The sequence below is a fragment of the Pelecanus crispus genome, chromosome 9 (genome assembly GCF_030463565.1).
Source record: "Pelecanus crispus isolate bPelCri1 chromosome 9, bPelCri1.pri, whole genome shotgun sequence".
NCBI classification, from domain to species: domain Eukaryota; kingdom Metazoa; phylum Chordata; class Aves; order Pelecaniformes; family Pelecanidae; genus Pelecanus; species Pelecanus crispus.
In genome coordinates this window covers 28,416,628-28,430,487 of record NC_134651.1, presented here as the reverse complement: position 1 = coordinate 28,430,487, position 13,860 = coordinate 28,416,628, and the positions used below count along the sequence as shown (strand labels likewise).

Genomic DNA, 13,860 nt, shown 5'->3' with positions numbered 1-13,860 from the left:
TTGCTATCTGTAGTTTATGGTAAGTATGTTTCTTTTGTTATAATTTAGACACAAGAAAACATGAAACTTTTTTCTAGCAATGCTGACAGCTATCACCCTGCACCATCTATGTTATACTGCAGCAACTTACTGTATTTAGTTCAAAAAAAATGGAGAAATGCAGTGATAGGAGATGAGAATCTTACCGAATGCTCTGTGTCTTGGCATTTGCACCCAGAGCAAGGCACCACTGGGCATTGCTGCTCAAGGGGCCCAGCAAATAGGAGGACAGAGTTGCTGGGCATCTTCAGGAGTGGGTAAGACACCTAGCAAGACCCAATAGTCAAGAGCACATGGGGAAAAATTAAATAAAGGTGTTGAAGACAGTGTCCAGGCTTGGATAGTTGAACAGGTGCTCTAAGTGCACCTGCTCTAAGTGCCTGGTTTCCTTATACCCAAGTCACTCGCTACACAGGTAACCAGCAGTCCAGTTTTCCTTACTAGGGAAGCATTAGAATGAGATTCGGTGTGTTGGTTTTATGGACTTAAAGGTTGAAGCAGTGTATGGCCTCCTGAGTTTACTTTTAGTTACTTAGCTCCTTCTGTCAAAGTGATGTTTGTCCCTAAGGATAACAATGCTGCTAGCTAGGAGGACTTAAGATACTTTATTGTGATGAGATTCTGAATTCATTTAAAATAAATGGGATGCAGTCAGTTTTGTCAGTTATAAGGAGTGAAGATGTCATATTATATACTCCCAGCATGCTAAAGAGAAAGAATCTAAAGAAGCCAAGAGGGGAAAATGGGAATGAAAACCAGAATAAAGAATATGAATTATTCTTTTTTTTCTAGTAGCTATTTTTAAATGTCAATATATGGCAGTATTCAAAAAACATCAAAGAATTCACAACGTATTTTTATCATTTTTATGTGCATAAAATGTTTATTTTATTAGTACTTTAGTATAGCATCTTTTTGATGCTGATAGGGAAGTACACTTACTACTTCAGTTTTCATACCATTTTAATTTGATGTATTACTTTTGAAAAAGCCCTAAAAAGACAGGATGTTGGCCTTTGATCGAGAAAAGAGCTAAGGAAAGGTCCTGGAAAAGCTAAATATAATAAACAAGTTACATGTAACATTGTCCTTACTGCATTACACTTGCATGCACTTACTTTTTATTAGTAACTGTCACTGCTAGTAACCTTACATTATATTTAGCAACATAAAAGATGTAAGTAAAAGGTAAGCAAGGTAAATACACATAAATATTAAGCTGTGGCGTACAGATCAACAGTATTGCTTACAACTATTAGGTAAGCATTGTCAACATTACTTATCCATTCATGCAAACTGTTGTACTCACAAGAAAATGCATTAAGTATCTTCAACAATAAAGATATAAAAATCAGCTAGTATCAAATCCTGATAAAGACAAGCTTCCGCTGTTTGTATAGCTTATGCTATACACATGCATGATGTTAAAACATATCTTGAAATATCAAATAAATCAAACCACCAACATTTTATATCTGTTTCACAACAACATAAAATGACTGTACAGTGGGTAGAATTATAGAGAATCAGGTCTAATGCCTTTTTAGGCCAAGTTGTGTTTCTTCAGTAAAATCTGTCGGATCAAATGTCTACTTACTTTGGAAGGAGAGCCTTCCGTGATCTTCACCAGCTGCCAGAGAATAGAGTAATGGGAACATTGCAGTGCCTGAACAACTATCTGTAACAGAGGGAACAGGAAGAATCCCAGCACATTGGAAATATCAAGCATATCAATAAAGTGTATGTAAAATTTATAATGTATTTTGGGGAGAAGAAATAGGAGCAGCTCATAGGTAGTACTTTTTGTTTTCAAGGATATTATGTTTTTCCTTAGTCAGTTTGGTGCAATAAGAAGCCGGTCTACTACAGGTGAAAAAAATACTGTGTAAATGCTGGGAAACAGAACAGAAAACTGTGCATTAGAGTATAGCAAGAGGTGATGTCACAGCATGACAGAAGTACAACCCAACATCTACATATCTCAGTTCAAAAGCATCTGTTTAAAAACCTCTAAATCTGACTTTACTAGTAAGACAGTCTGGAAATTTGTTCCATTGTCAAATGAACACGCAGCCCAGTTTCTAAAAAAAGGGAGAAAAAACAAATTTTCTCATAGGGAAGACTAGGCTTATATTTATGGTGCCCATAAAATCATCCATGGTGTCTTTTTAACAGTTCAATCTATACTAGGTGCTAAAAATTTCAAAATCTTTTTTGGCTTGAAGATGCTTCCAACAGTTTCTGGTTCTGTGCAGAATAAATCAAGTTTGTAACAGCTCTAATCACTTCACAAAATAATTTTTTTGAAAGATATCAATGTCCTGGTTTCGGCTGGGATAGAGTTAATTTTCCTCCTAGTAGCAGGCATAGTGCTGTGTTTTGGATTTAGTAGGAGAAGAATGTTGATAACACGCTGATGTTTTAGTTGTTGCTAAGTACTGCTCATGCTAGTCAAGGACTTTTTGGCTTCCCATTCTCTGCTAGGTGCACAAGAAACTGGGAGCGGGCACAGCCAGAATAGTTGATCCAAACTGCCCAAAGGGCTACTCCATACCATATGACGTCATGCTCAGTATATAAACTGGGCGGGGGGTTGGCCGGGGAGCAGTGATCGCTGCTCGGGAGCTGTCTGGGTATCGGTTGGCAGGTGGTGAGAAATTGCATTGTGCATCACTTGCTTTGTATATTGTTATTATTATCATCATTATTATATTGTTATTATTATCATTACTATTTTACTTTATTTCAATTATTAAACTGTTCTTATCTCAACCCAGGAGTGTTTCTCGCTCTTACTCCTCCAATTCTCTCCCCCATCCCATCGGGGTAGGGGGAATGAGCGAGCAGCTGTGTGGTGCTTAGTTGCTGGCTGGGGCTAAACCACGACAATCAATAAAGACCAAACCATTCCTTTTCAGCGAACTCCTTCTAGTGGACTGGGGGAAGAAATACTGAGGAGAGTTCAGATTTCAGAACTTTTTTTCTAAGATCTTACAGAAGTATTTGGGTAGTCGTATCACTGTCAAACCCAGAAACTGAAGATGGCTGGTATGGACAGTTTTTATCTGCTGGCCCCTTCCCTCCAGGTAGCATAATTCCAGCAATAAGTAGTAACTAAAAAGAGAGCAGAAGGTCCCAAAGCTTAAAGCCATGACTTGCACATGGCATGGGGCAATGCATCCTCCATATGGTCCTTTTCAGAAAATACTTTTACAGAATTTCATGAGAATTTTTTTTTTTCCCTAAATGCAGTTTAAACTGGAATCCTGGGAGAATCTGAAATGGTCCCTGTGCTCATCCATGAGAAGACTAAAACCAAACTAGGAGGAAGTCCAAGATGTGTCCACTAAAAGAACTCTACTGGAACGGCTGGCCAGCATCCCTGCTAAATGTTCTTCTTGTTTCCTGGTTTTCATAAGCTTCCATCTTACCTTCAATGCACAATAATAATTTGTGATAATTCTAATTGCTGCCAAGGTTTACAAATGTTGGGTTTCAGTGTAAACATCATGATTTATGCATTGCTTTTCACAGCCAGGAACATTAGTTATTCCTTACTTTACAGATGAGAAAGGTGAGGCAAGTAGCTCAAAAATCACAGAATCCAGGATTTTTCACATCCTGGACAGTGCCCCAGTACAATATAAATTTCATTCAGAACTCCAAGTTTTTCCTAAATAACTGAAGTCTAGTGCATTAATCTTTTGAATTTCTCTATGACTAGATTCTTTAAAACTTTGAATCCCCAAATGATGCGATGCAGGTGTTGCTAACTGTACCTGTTCTGGCATAGCTCCATGTTCAATTCCAGTTCTTAGTAATCTGTAGCAGTTACTGAACAGATCCCATTTTGTGAGGTCATGAGCACTAGAATGAGAGGTAAAAAAAGAGACATTAGTTGTGTTCCTCAAAACTCCACATCACAGCAAGAATATAGTCTGATCTGGCAGCTCAGTGAGCACTTTGGTATTTTTGCAAAGCTGAGACAATACAGCCTGCTGACAAAGCAGTTACACAATTAGTTCACACCATGCTAATAGCAGAAGTTAGGCCTTCTGATAATTAAGGAAAAATGTTTTACTATGTGGGATTTTTGTAGGGAGAAGATAAACTGTCTGCATACCATACATCTTTAAAGGTTACTGAAGTGTTTAGCTACAAGCTCCTTCTCAGTGTTGCCTCTAAATCATCTTTCTTCTTTGGTTCTAAACATTGACAGAACTCCAGAAGGCACGTCTCTGGCATTGCAGCAGAAACTATGGCCAAACTCTAGCAATATATACTGAATGGAAAATGGCTTTAAGCAAAATGAAGTTACAGATTTTTTCTGCTGTATCATTTGGAGAAAAATAATATACATTATCACTAGATATTAAATATCCTGAAACATCTAAAGTAAGACAGCATGATATACACATATATGAGGCAGAGATGGTGGCTGCCACCCCCCATTCATTGTTTCACATTTCAGGTGTACCAACCTGATTCACCAGCAAGAGGAATATAAATGAGATTAGCCACATATATTCTACAGCCTTACAGACCTCAACAGCATATGATACAGCTTTTTTAATACAGAACTGAGAAATACAGGAGAAATTACAAAACATCAGGTTGCCTGAAAGACAAAAATTCTCTCTCTCTCTCTCTCAAAAAAAAAATTAGGTTTAACACATTTTTCTGCAGTGGAAATAAACTGAGATAATTTGAAACAATTTAATTTGAAACAATTTAGAATATGTTTATCAAAGAGCAAGCCACCTCAGAATAATCAGAAACCTGGTGATTAAAATACTCACCAGGAAGAAGGGATACTTGGACTGAATTGGCAAGTCTAAATTAGATAAAGCAGTCTCTTGCATCTGGCTCCCTTTCATCCCAGCACCTTGATCACCAAGATATGCTCATTTTTCCCCACCCCTTTGCTCTGCCCTGCTTAGGAGCTGCCTGACTTTGTTTAAATAATGAACTACCCTGCTCAGCCAGAAAGAAATAATTCTCTAGTTCCAAAATGGACAGAGGTTGAACTCAAGACAGGGAATGCCTAGATCCTGTTGAAACCCCGAGTATGAAATGCTTCCCAGTCTGGAGCATATTAGCCCTGGAAAACCTCACTGATAAAAGTTTCACAGAAAACGTAACAATTAATGCCCTTGTGCTGAGAGGAAGTGAAGTACACACTCTAGGGTTGTGTCATTAAGCCACGGTACGTCTTGACTTCTAATTCAAATCCATGAATAGAACAATAGGAAAACTTGAAAAAAGGAACAAAAATGTAAAAATACTCCCCCCCTGCCTTAGATTCTGGATGGTCTTCAAAGTATGAAAGTAAAATGTTTCATAGATAAATTATAGGCTGTCAGAGAACTGCCTGACTAGTGATATTAAGCACATAGGTGCTGCTTCAGCAAATCACAGGGTTGCTAGCAAGGCTGAGATATACCTCCTTAATCACAGTGCTGTAATTAAAGCAGTAAAATCTCCTTGGTGTGCACAGGCAGGTATCAGCATAGATTATTCTACAGAGAATACAAAAGGAAAAACTGTCTCATTTCTGTCTTTGTTTTAGATCCCTCCATGTCAGGCAGCCATCAAGGGGGCATGCCCCATTGCCTTGACAGCTGGGGGCACCTTAGCTCTTTGCTCTGAGCCTGGCCTTACAGCTGATCTCAGGAAGAGCTTTTCAGCTTCCAAAGCTGAAAAATTCTAACTATATACAAGTTGCATAGAGCTTTTCAATATAAACTTCCTTAAAGAGGAGCCTCCACATTAAATTTAGGCATATTCTGGTACACCTTTGTCTCTTTTGAACTACTTAGCAATCAAAACCCTCTGCCCCTCTGCTTCACTCTGGTGAGACTCCACCTGGACTACTGCATCCAGCTCTGGAGCCCTCAGCACAGGAAGGACACGGACCTGTTGGAATGTGTCCAGAGGAGGCCACGAAAATGATCAGATGGATGGAACACCTCTCCTATGAAGAATGGCTGAGAGAGTTGGGGTTGTTCAGCCTTGAGAAGACAAGGCTCTGGGAAGACCTTATTGTGGCCTTTCAGTACTTAAAGGGGACTTCTAAGAAAGATGGGGACAAACTTTTTAGTAGGGCCTGTTGTGATAGGACAAGGGCAATGGTTTTAAACCAAAAGAGGGTAGATTTGGACTAGATATAAGGAAGAAATTTTTTACAATGAGGATAGTAAAACACTGGCACAGGTTGCCCAGAGAGGTGGTAGATGCCCCATCCCTGGAAACATTCAAGGTCAGGTTGGACGAGGCTCTGAGCAACCTGATCTGGTTAAAGATACTCCTGCTCATTGCAGGGGGGCTGGACTAGATGACCTCTAAAGGTCCCTTCCAACCCAAACTATTCTTTGATTCTATGAAAACGATAGTTATAAGGTACCTTGGACATAATACAATTCTCCATGGAGGTTCAGATTAACATAGAGGATCCTAGAATGAAAATTCACACAACACAGAATTTTCTTAGTCCCTTCCATGTCAGAGAGTCTTCATGGATTACAGAAAACAAGGCCCAACATTTCATCAAAGGTTTCTTTTCATCCCTGCTGGGGCATGTTTCTGCCAGAAAGTAGTCAGATGAAGTAAAGGTACCAGTTCCACAGAGTTTCTGAAAGCGTGGAAAGAAGCAGTTTAGAAAACTTCCTTTTAGAAGAGGTGATCTCTCCATCCATAAAACTGCTTCTCTTTTTAAAGAAGCACAAAGTGAGAGAAGCTGTACCTTGGGCTTTGAACAGCTATGCTAGAAACAGTCTAATTTCTCTACTGAGGATTCATTTATCACCATTTCTACTTCTGAATATAACAAACTTCTGAGTAACTTAATCTGAAGGTTGTACTGGTCAACTACTGGAGAAAAGGCTAAGCAAAGGGTTTCTATAACAGGAAGAGAAGATCTGCTGGTCTGACCATGAATTTACCTATCTTGGAAGTGTTCTGACTGATCATGCTTATACTAATAAAAACATCAAGCGTATCTGGAAAGTTACTATAGCCACTGCAGGCTTATGAAGTCAGTATCGTATTTGAGGACTACTGGACAGTGATACTGACAATCCTGATTTCTAAATGTTAAACAATATTCTATATACAAGATGCATCAAAGGGCACATCCAGAGTGATGGAGGTGATGCTTGAGATTCATGTGTCTTGTATTCAATTAACTGAAGTAATTAAATAAGAATCATAGAATTGTTTAGGTTGGAAAAGACCGTCAAGATCATCGAGTCCAACTGTTAACCTAGCACTGCCAAGTCCACCACTAAACCATGTCCCCAGGTGCCACATCTACAATGTCTTTTAAATACCTCCAGGGATGGGGACTCAACCACTTCCCTGGGCAGCCTGTTCCAATGCTTGATAACCCTTTTGGTGAAGAAATTTTTCCTAATATCCAACCTAAACCTCCCCTGGTGCAATGTGAGGCCATTTCCTCTTGTCCTATTGCTTGTTACTTGGGAGAAGAGGCTGACCCCCACCTTGCTAAAACCTCCTTTCAGGTAGTTGTAGATAGCAATAAGATCTCCCCTGAGCCTCCTTTTCTCCAGGCTAAACAACCTCAGCTACCTCAGCTGCTCCTCATAAGACTTGTGCTCTAGACCCTACACCAGCTTCGTGAAATGGTGATATTTTGCAGCATACAAACTGCTACAGCACTAATGTGTTATGTGTGGAAGCTCAGCTGAATTTGGCTGGAGTCACTATAGAGAAATTGTCTCCATGTACTTAAGGACAGAAAAACCCTGCTATAAATATCAGCGAGACCCTGGCAAAAAAGAAGCCCAAGAACATATTCTAGGAATTCTATTCAGAAGACCTCAAGAAAATTTATTATTCTATTCTGTAAACTTGGAAGAAAACATTGTAATGATGAATTTCACGTCTATTGGAATATTGATATCCTTGTTTGATGAAAAGACATGAATTAAAAAGTGTGCTAATGAGCCTTTTGTTGCCATGACCCTCTCAGAGGATTAGCTCAGGCTTGGGAAATCTCAGTATAGAAGCTTTTTGGTCTGGAAGGCTTTTCTGATAATCCCCTACCATATGTTTTTTCAATTTGCTGGGCTTCTTTTTCCTAGAATACGAAGCAGCAGCAACTACCAAGGAAACACAAGCGCAGATAAGGTAGAATGGAATTTCTCTCACTGGAAGAAGAGAGGGACCTGTTTCTTTTCAAAGCCTCAGCAACTGCTTTATCAGTGCACTTTCAGAAGATGTGAAAGGTATCAGTTGTTAGTCTGCAATTTCAACTTTTTCCATTGATTTAATTTCTTTTGGTTCCCAGTTGATGACAGACAATGACAGTATCAGACAACAGCCACCGTTCTTTTGAGATGAGAACGCTCAATGTGAGTTTTGAGTTGAAGATCCTAATCTCATAGCTAAAGGTTTGGCAAAAATTCTGTGTCAGACGGTATGACTGTTTCCTTTCACAAAGAAATCACATCAGACATAACAATCAGTAATGAAAAAGATTTCATTATTTCTTTATATGCAAGCAAATATTAATTAGAAATTCCCATTGAACTATAATCATAAATAACAAATCAGCCGAGAAATGATACACAGCTGCTCTTCAGCTCTTCAGATCTGATCCTTTTCTCTTTTCTTTTTTTGAAGGTGAAGGTAGATGTCCCCAACCCTGATTTGTGTCTCATTCTACAAAGCTTTCTTTATGGTCTGAATTAACTCTCTTGAGTTTTGGAACCCTAAAGGAAAAAAATATATATGGGAGACTCTCAGAAAAGCCTTAAGATTTGTGCTTCCTTCTTGGATGTGAACTACAGCTTTCATCAGTCCTCTCAGGAAAGGCAGAAGTGGCTCCAGCATGTTACCAGGGAGACTGAAAACCTAATTTGCATGTGTCAGCCTGCTGCACTGTGGAAATTAGTAACGATTTAATGATCTCAGTAGGACTCTTGTTGAATGGAAACAAAGAATTGACATTGCAGAACCATTTCATACAAAAATCCAATGCAGAATTCAGGATAAGTGAAGACTAAGCACAGAAAGAAAAGAGAAAAGAGAAATAAGCACAGAAAGAAAAGAGAAATTAAATTAAATAACTAAAAACAATTGGTATAAAAGAGGTGGCAGAAGCAAGGTTCTCTCACATCTTGTGATAAGGAAGAAATGATTTGCGGCTTTCACCCAACTGCATATGAAGCTTTCTTAGATGTTGACCAGGAGCAACTACTTCCTACAGTTGATAGGAGGGGAAGATTAGGTCTTTGTGCTATGGTTCAAAATTCATAGTTCAAGTGAAATTTTCCAGGTTGCTCTACAACTTATGAGGGTGCCCGTAGGTCTGAGAGAAGCAGGACCCTGAAAAGTTGCTGCCTGGTTCCACTGGGCTGTTTCATACTTAGTGAAGGAGTTTCTGTGCAATCTACAGTTAGACTGTGCCAGCAATTCAACTAGAAAATATTCCTAGCATTCCTGCAGGAAGAGAATGCATCTTCCAGACTCTCATCATAAACTATTAATTATTATTATTATTACTACTACTTACTTTCATTTGAGGAAAAATACCCCAAAGGCATTGAGAAACTGAGAGAAACAGCCTCCTCCAGGGCTCTCCTAACCCGAGGCTCAAAGCAAAGACTTGGCCTGCATCCACTGGTGCCGGAGATAAGAAGTATCCCTTGTGCATTGACTGTATGTCGTGCAGGGGAGTATAACTTCTAGTAAAACACTGTCCTAGTTTCAGCTGGGATAGAGTTAATTTTATTCCTAGTAGCTGGCATAGTGCTATGGTTTGGATTTAGGATGAGAATAACGTTGGTAACACACCGATGTTTTAGTTGTTGCTAAGTAATGCTTATGCTAGTCAAGGACTTTTCAGCTTCCCATTCTCTGCTAGGTGCACAAGAAACTGGGAGCGGGCACAGCCAGGACAGTTGATCCAAACTGACCAAAGGGCTATTCCATACTGTATGACGTTATGCTCAGTATATAAGCTACGGTGAGTTGGCAACAGCGATCGCTGCTCAGGAACTGGCTGGGTATCGGTCGGCAGGTGGTGAGCAATTGCATTGTGCATCATTTGCTTCGTATATTATTATTAATACTATTATTATATTGTTATTATTACTATTTTACTTTATTTTATTCCAATTATTAAACTGTTCTTATCTCAACCCAGGAGTTTTCTCACTCTTACTCCTCCAATTCTCTCCCCCACCCCACTGGGGCAGGGGGAGTGAGCGAGCGGCTGGCATGGTGCTTAGTTGCTGGCTGGGGTTAAACCACAACAAACACTCATAGGTGTAAAAGCATTTAGCGTAAGGGATGGTATGCCACTTGCAAGTCAAGTAAGTAATGGCATTAGCTAAGCAAGGACCCAGATTAATCCAAACAGTTATACTTATACTGACAAATGACACTAATTATTCATCAAGCTCTATTTCCTATTTCAGGCTATATATTTTCTCATTTCTTAACACTAGACATCAACTGACACTCTGAAATGATAAAATTAACAGTAAATTTCTGAGGGAAAAAAAATCACCTACTTGTGAAAAGAGGTTAACCTCTTTAATGTGGAGAGCACGTTGTATATGTCATCATCATCAGCTTCTTCTCCCTGAAAATGAAAGGAAATCCATTAAGAGAGTTCAGCAATCTAGTAAAGTACATTACTGTATGGGGAGGAGCAGATTCCTTTCAGGGTTTATGTTGACACCAAAACTGACTCCAGATTTTCCAGTGACTTTTATCTAGATTCTATAATAATAATATTTAAATAACCACTGCATAGTACTAGGAAATAAGCAAGATCATCTGACAATATTCAGCAGTATCACTGTATTAATACTCAAACCAGTATCCTCTAGCAGTAGAAATCATTCCCAAGAATAAAATTTGAGTTCTACCTTATTTTACAAAAAGGACTGAACTGCAGTTCAACAATCAGCTGATGAACATGCTACAAGAATAAAGTTAAGTGCTTGCCTTGCTCCATGCCAGAAACCCGCAGATGTCAACAGCAAGTTTTTTAAAATGATCATTGGGAAAATTTCTTTCTTTTCATATCCTTCATTGCTGTTCACCGTGTTACACACCATAATGCATGACAATCACATTATGTGTATAGACTGACATACATTCAGAACTGGATGGAAGTTTTGGGTTTTTTTTTTAATTTAGATTTTACAAATCTGGGGGAACAACAGTCCAAGAATAAATATTGCTGTCCTGGTTTCGGCTGGGATAGAGTTAATTTTCTTCCTAGTAGCAGCATAGTGCTGTGTTTTGGATTTAGTAGGAGAAGAATGTTGATAACACACTGATGTTTTTAGTTGTTGCTGAGTACTGCTTATGCTAGTCAAGGACTTTTCAGCTTCCCATGCTCTGCCAGGTGCACAAGAAACTGGGAGGGGGCACAGCCAGAATAGTTGATCCAAACTGACCAAAGGGCTATTCCATACCATATAAACTAGGGGGGGTTGGCCGGGGAGCAGCGATCGCTGCTTGGGAACTGTCTGGGTATCGGTCGGCGGGTGGTGAGCAATTGCATTGTGCATCACTTGCTTTGTATATTATTATTACTATTATTATTATATTGTTATTATTTTACTTTATTTTATTTCAATTATTAAACTGTTCTTATCTCACCCCAGGAGTGTTTCTCGCTCTTACTCCTCCGATTCTCTCCCCCATCCCATCGGGGTAGGGGGAGTGAGCAAGCGGCTGCGTGGTGCTTAGTTGCTGGCTGGGGCTAAACCACGACAATTGTGCAATTGAATAAAACTTTTCATTTAAATTTAATTTTTTCTTTCTGGCATTTTAAAGTATCATTATCCTAATATTTTATGCAAACTGAACAGCAAATTCTCTTAGTGAAACAAGTGGAAATAAAGTACTTTCAAAACTTAATTTTTCCAGCAACATTCTGAAACAGGAAACCCACTTACAACAATTCTTCTCCATTTCATTTTGATCGTTTTTTTCCATCTAAAAGCCTAACAATTAAGACATTTTCCTGCCTTCAGATACAAATGTCAGTCAATGTTTCTCTCATTATCAACCTAGTGGGAAGCCATAAAACAGTGGGATATTCGCTTGGGTACAAGTATGCACATTTTTAAATTTAAAATACCTTTAAAATGATGAAATAGACTTATTAAAATTAATTATTCTACCAATCATCACCCAGCAAAGAATACCGCAAAGGCCAAAATTTTAAATCCTTGCTACCGCTGTTCTCTTTCTTGCTTTCTCCTACTTTTGTCTTGGTTTTGTCTCCACATCTTTCTCTATGTCACATGTCTGGCCTCCACACTCCCTTTTGGATGATGGAACTAAAGGACTGGTTATTGTCTCAGTTCCCCTTCAAAGCTGCTGTGTGGAGAAAAATGGGTAAGTGAGAGAAAGAGCAGCTGCTGTACAGCAGGAGGAATCTAAGTGTTCCTGTATTTGCTAAGTGAGTTTGGATTATGGTTGAAAAACTTATTTGTGGGTGTCTCAGCAGCACTAATAAAATGCTGAGTGGATCTTTTCTTGGGTGAAACTATCCAGGGAACAGAATGCCACCTCTGAATCCTGAAATGGATCCACAGATGAATAATGTCTATACAGCTAACAGTGTGGAAACTTCCAAGGGGCTCTTCCAAAAAAGCTGCATGTCCTCAGACAGACCTAATTTCTGTTTGTTACCCTGGCTGTTACATGACTGTATCCAGAGAGAACAAACATGGCATTTGCTTTGGAGAAGTTCCAAGATAACACTATGAGAAAAAGCTGAAAGGAGACATTTTCATGTTGTCTTATGACAAGATGGTATAACAGAAGTGGCAAGTCACTGTCAAAGAACTGGGATTCCGCTTGCTTCTTGGTCTGATTCTTGAAAAAACCCACAGGCACTTTCTTCCATCTCGAGGCAAGATGGTGTGAATGAGATGTTTTTGGCTGATCTGAGCTTGGCTGTGGAGACATAAGCTGAAGATTCTCCAAGAGCTAGGTTTGGAGAAACAACATAGGAGATTTGTCCCTGCATACAGAGCCAGACTGAACCTTGGTGTTGGATATGTGGATAGTGAAACATGTAAGGACCTCACCAGGGTTCCTAAACCTCTGTCAGCGGGTACCAATGGAAAGAGTGAAGGCCACTATTTACAGTGATCAGTTGCTGGGCATATGGTATGGAGAACTCGGCTGGTTCTGAAGCTAGATCTTCATGCTGGCAGTCCAACTTTAGCCCTTTTTGCTACCCAAGTCACCAACAGATTCCCCAAGGTTTTTGTCTCAGAGTTTTTGGTCCTCTTGGCCAGAGGTGAGGAACTTCAAAAATCCATGGCTGTTAAAACAGACGGCTAAGACGTAATGTGGCATTAGCTGAAAGGACTCCCTTGCCACACACAGATGGGTAGAGATGTAGCACAAATTCTGGAATGTCTTTTCAGGTTCTGCTCAGAAGTTTCTGAGAAAGCACATACAAAAAGGCAGACAGGTGGACAGCAAAGTAAATGTATTCTACCAAAGAATGTACAGTGGCACGCTAACTCCTCTGGGTTGTGGAGCGCATGCACTGCCTTTTTTACTCATATACATTCCTACAGCAACAGACATTTTTATTTACTCTACGATGTGACAAGGCATATATACAGTATGCCTGCATGTGGCATATTACGTAAAGATAGAAAAAAGCTTATTTTCTTTAATATGCAACTCTAAAATAGAGACTGTAGCTTAACTTTCTATAAATGTACATCAAAAATTAAATGTATCTGCCACAGTGCAGCGCATTACTAGAAGTGAAGAAAAGATATATGCAGGCCTTAAGTTATGTTTAAAAAG

At 39.3% G+C, this 13,860-nt stretch overlaps 1 protein-coding gene across 2 annotated transcripts in view; it reads right to left on the bottom strand.

Moving 5' to 3' along the window:
• STAG1 (STAG1 cohesin complex component) overlaps positions 1-13,860 on the bottom strand; it is a 159,845-nt gene that overhangs the window by 32,534 nt on the left and 113,451 nt on the right. For both annotated transcript variants that reach the window (XM_075717154.1, XM_075717155.1), the window contains exons 19-21: positions 10,578-10,648; positions 3,819-3,906; positions 1,637-1,717 (exon numbers count right to left, since the gene is read on the bottom strand). In XM_075717154.1, coding sequence (XP_075573269.1) covers positions 1,637-1,717; positions 3,819-3,906; positions 10,578-10,648 — 240 coding nt within the window. The remainder of the gene's footprint in view (positions 1-1,636; positions 1,718-3,818; positions 3,907-10,577; positions 10,649-13,860) is intronic.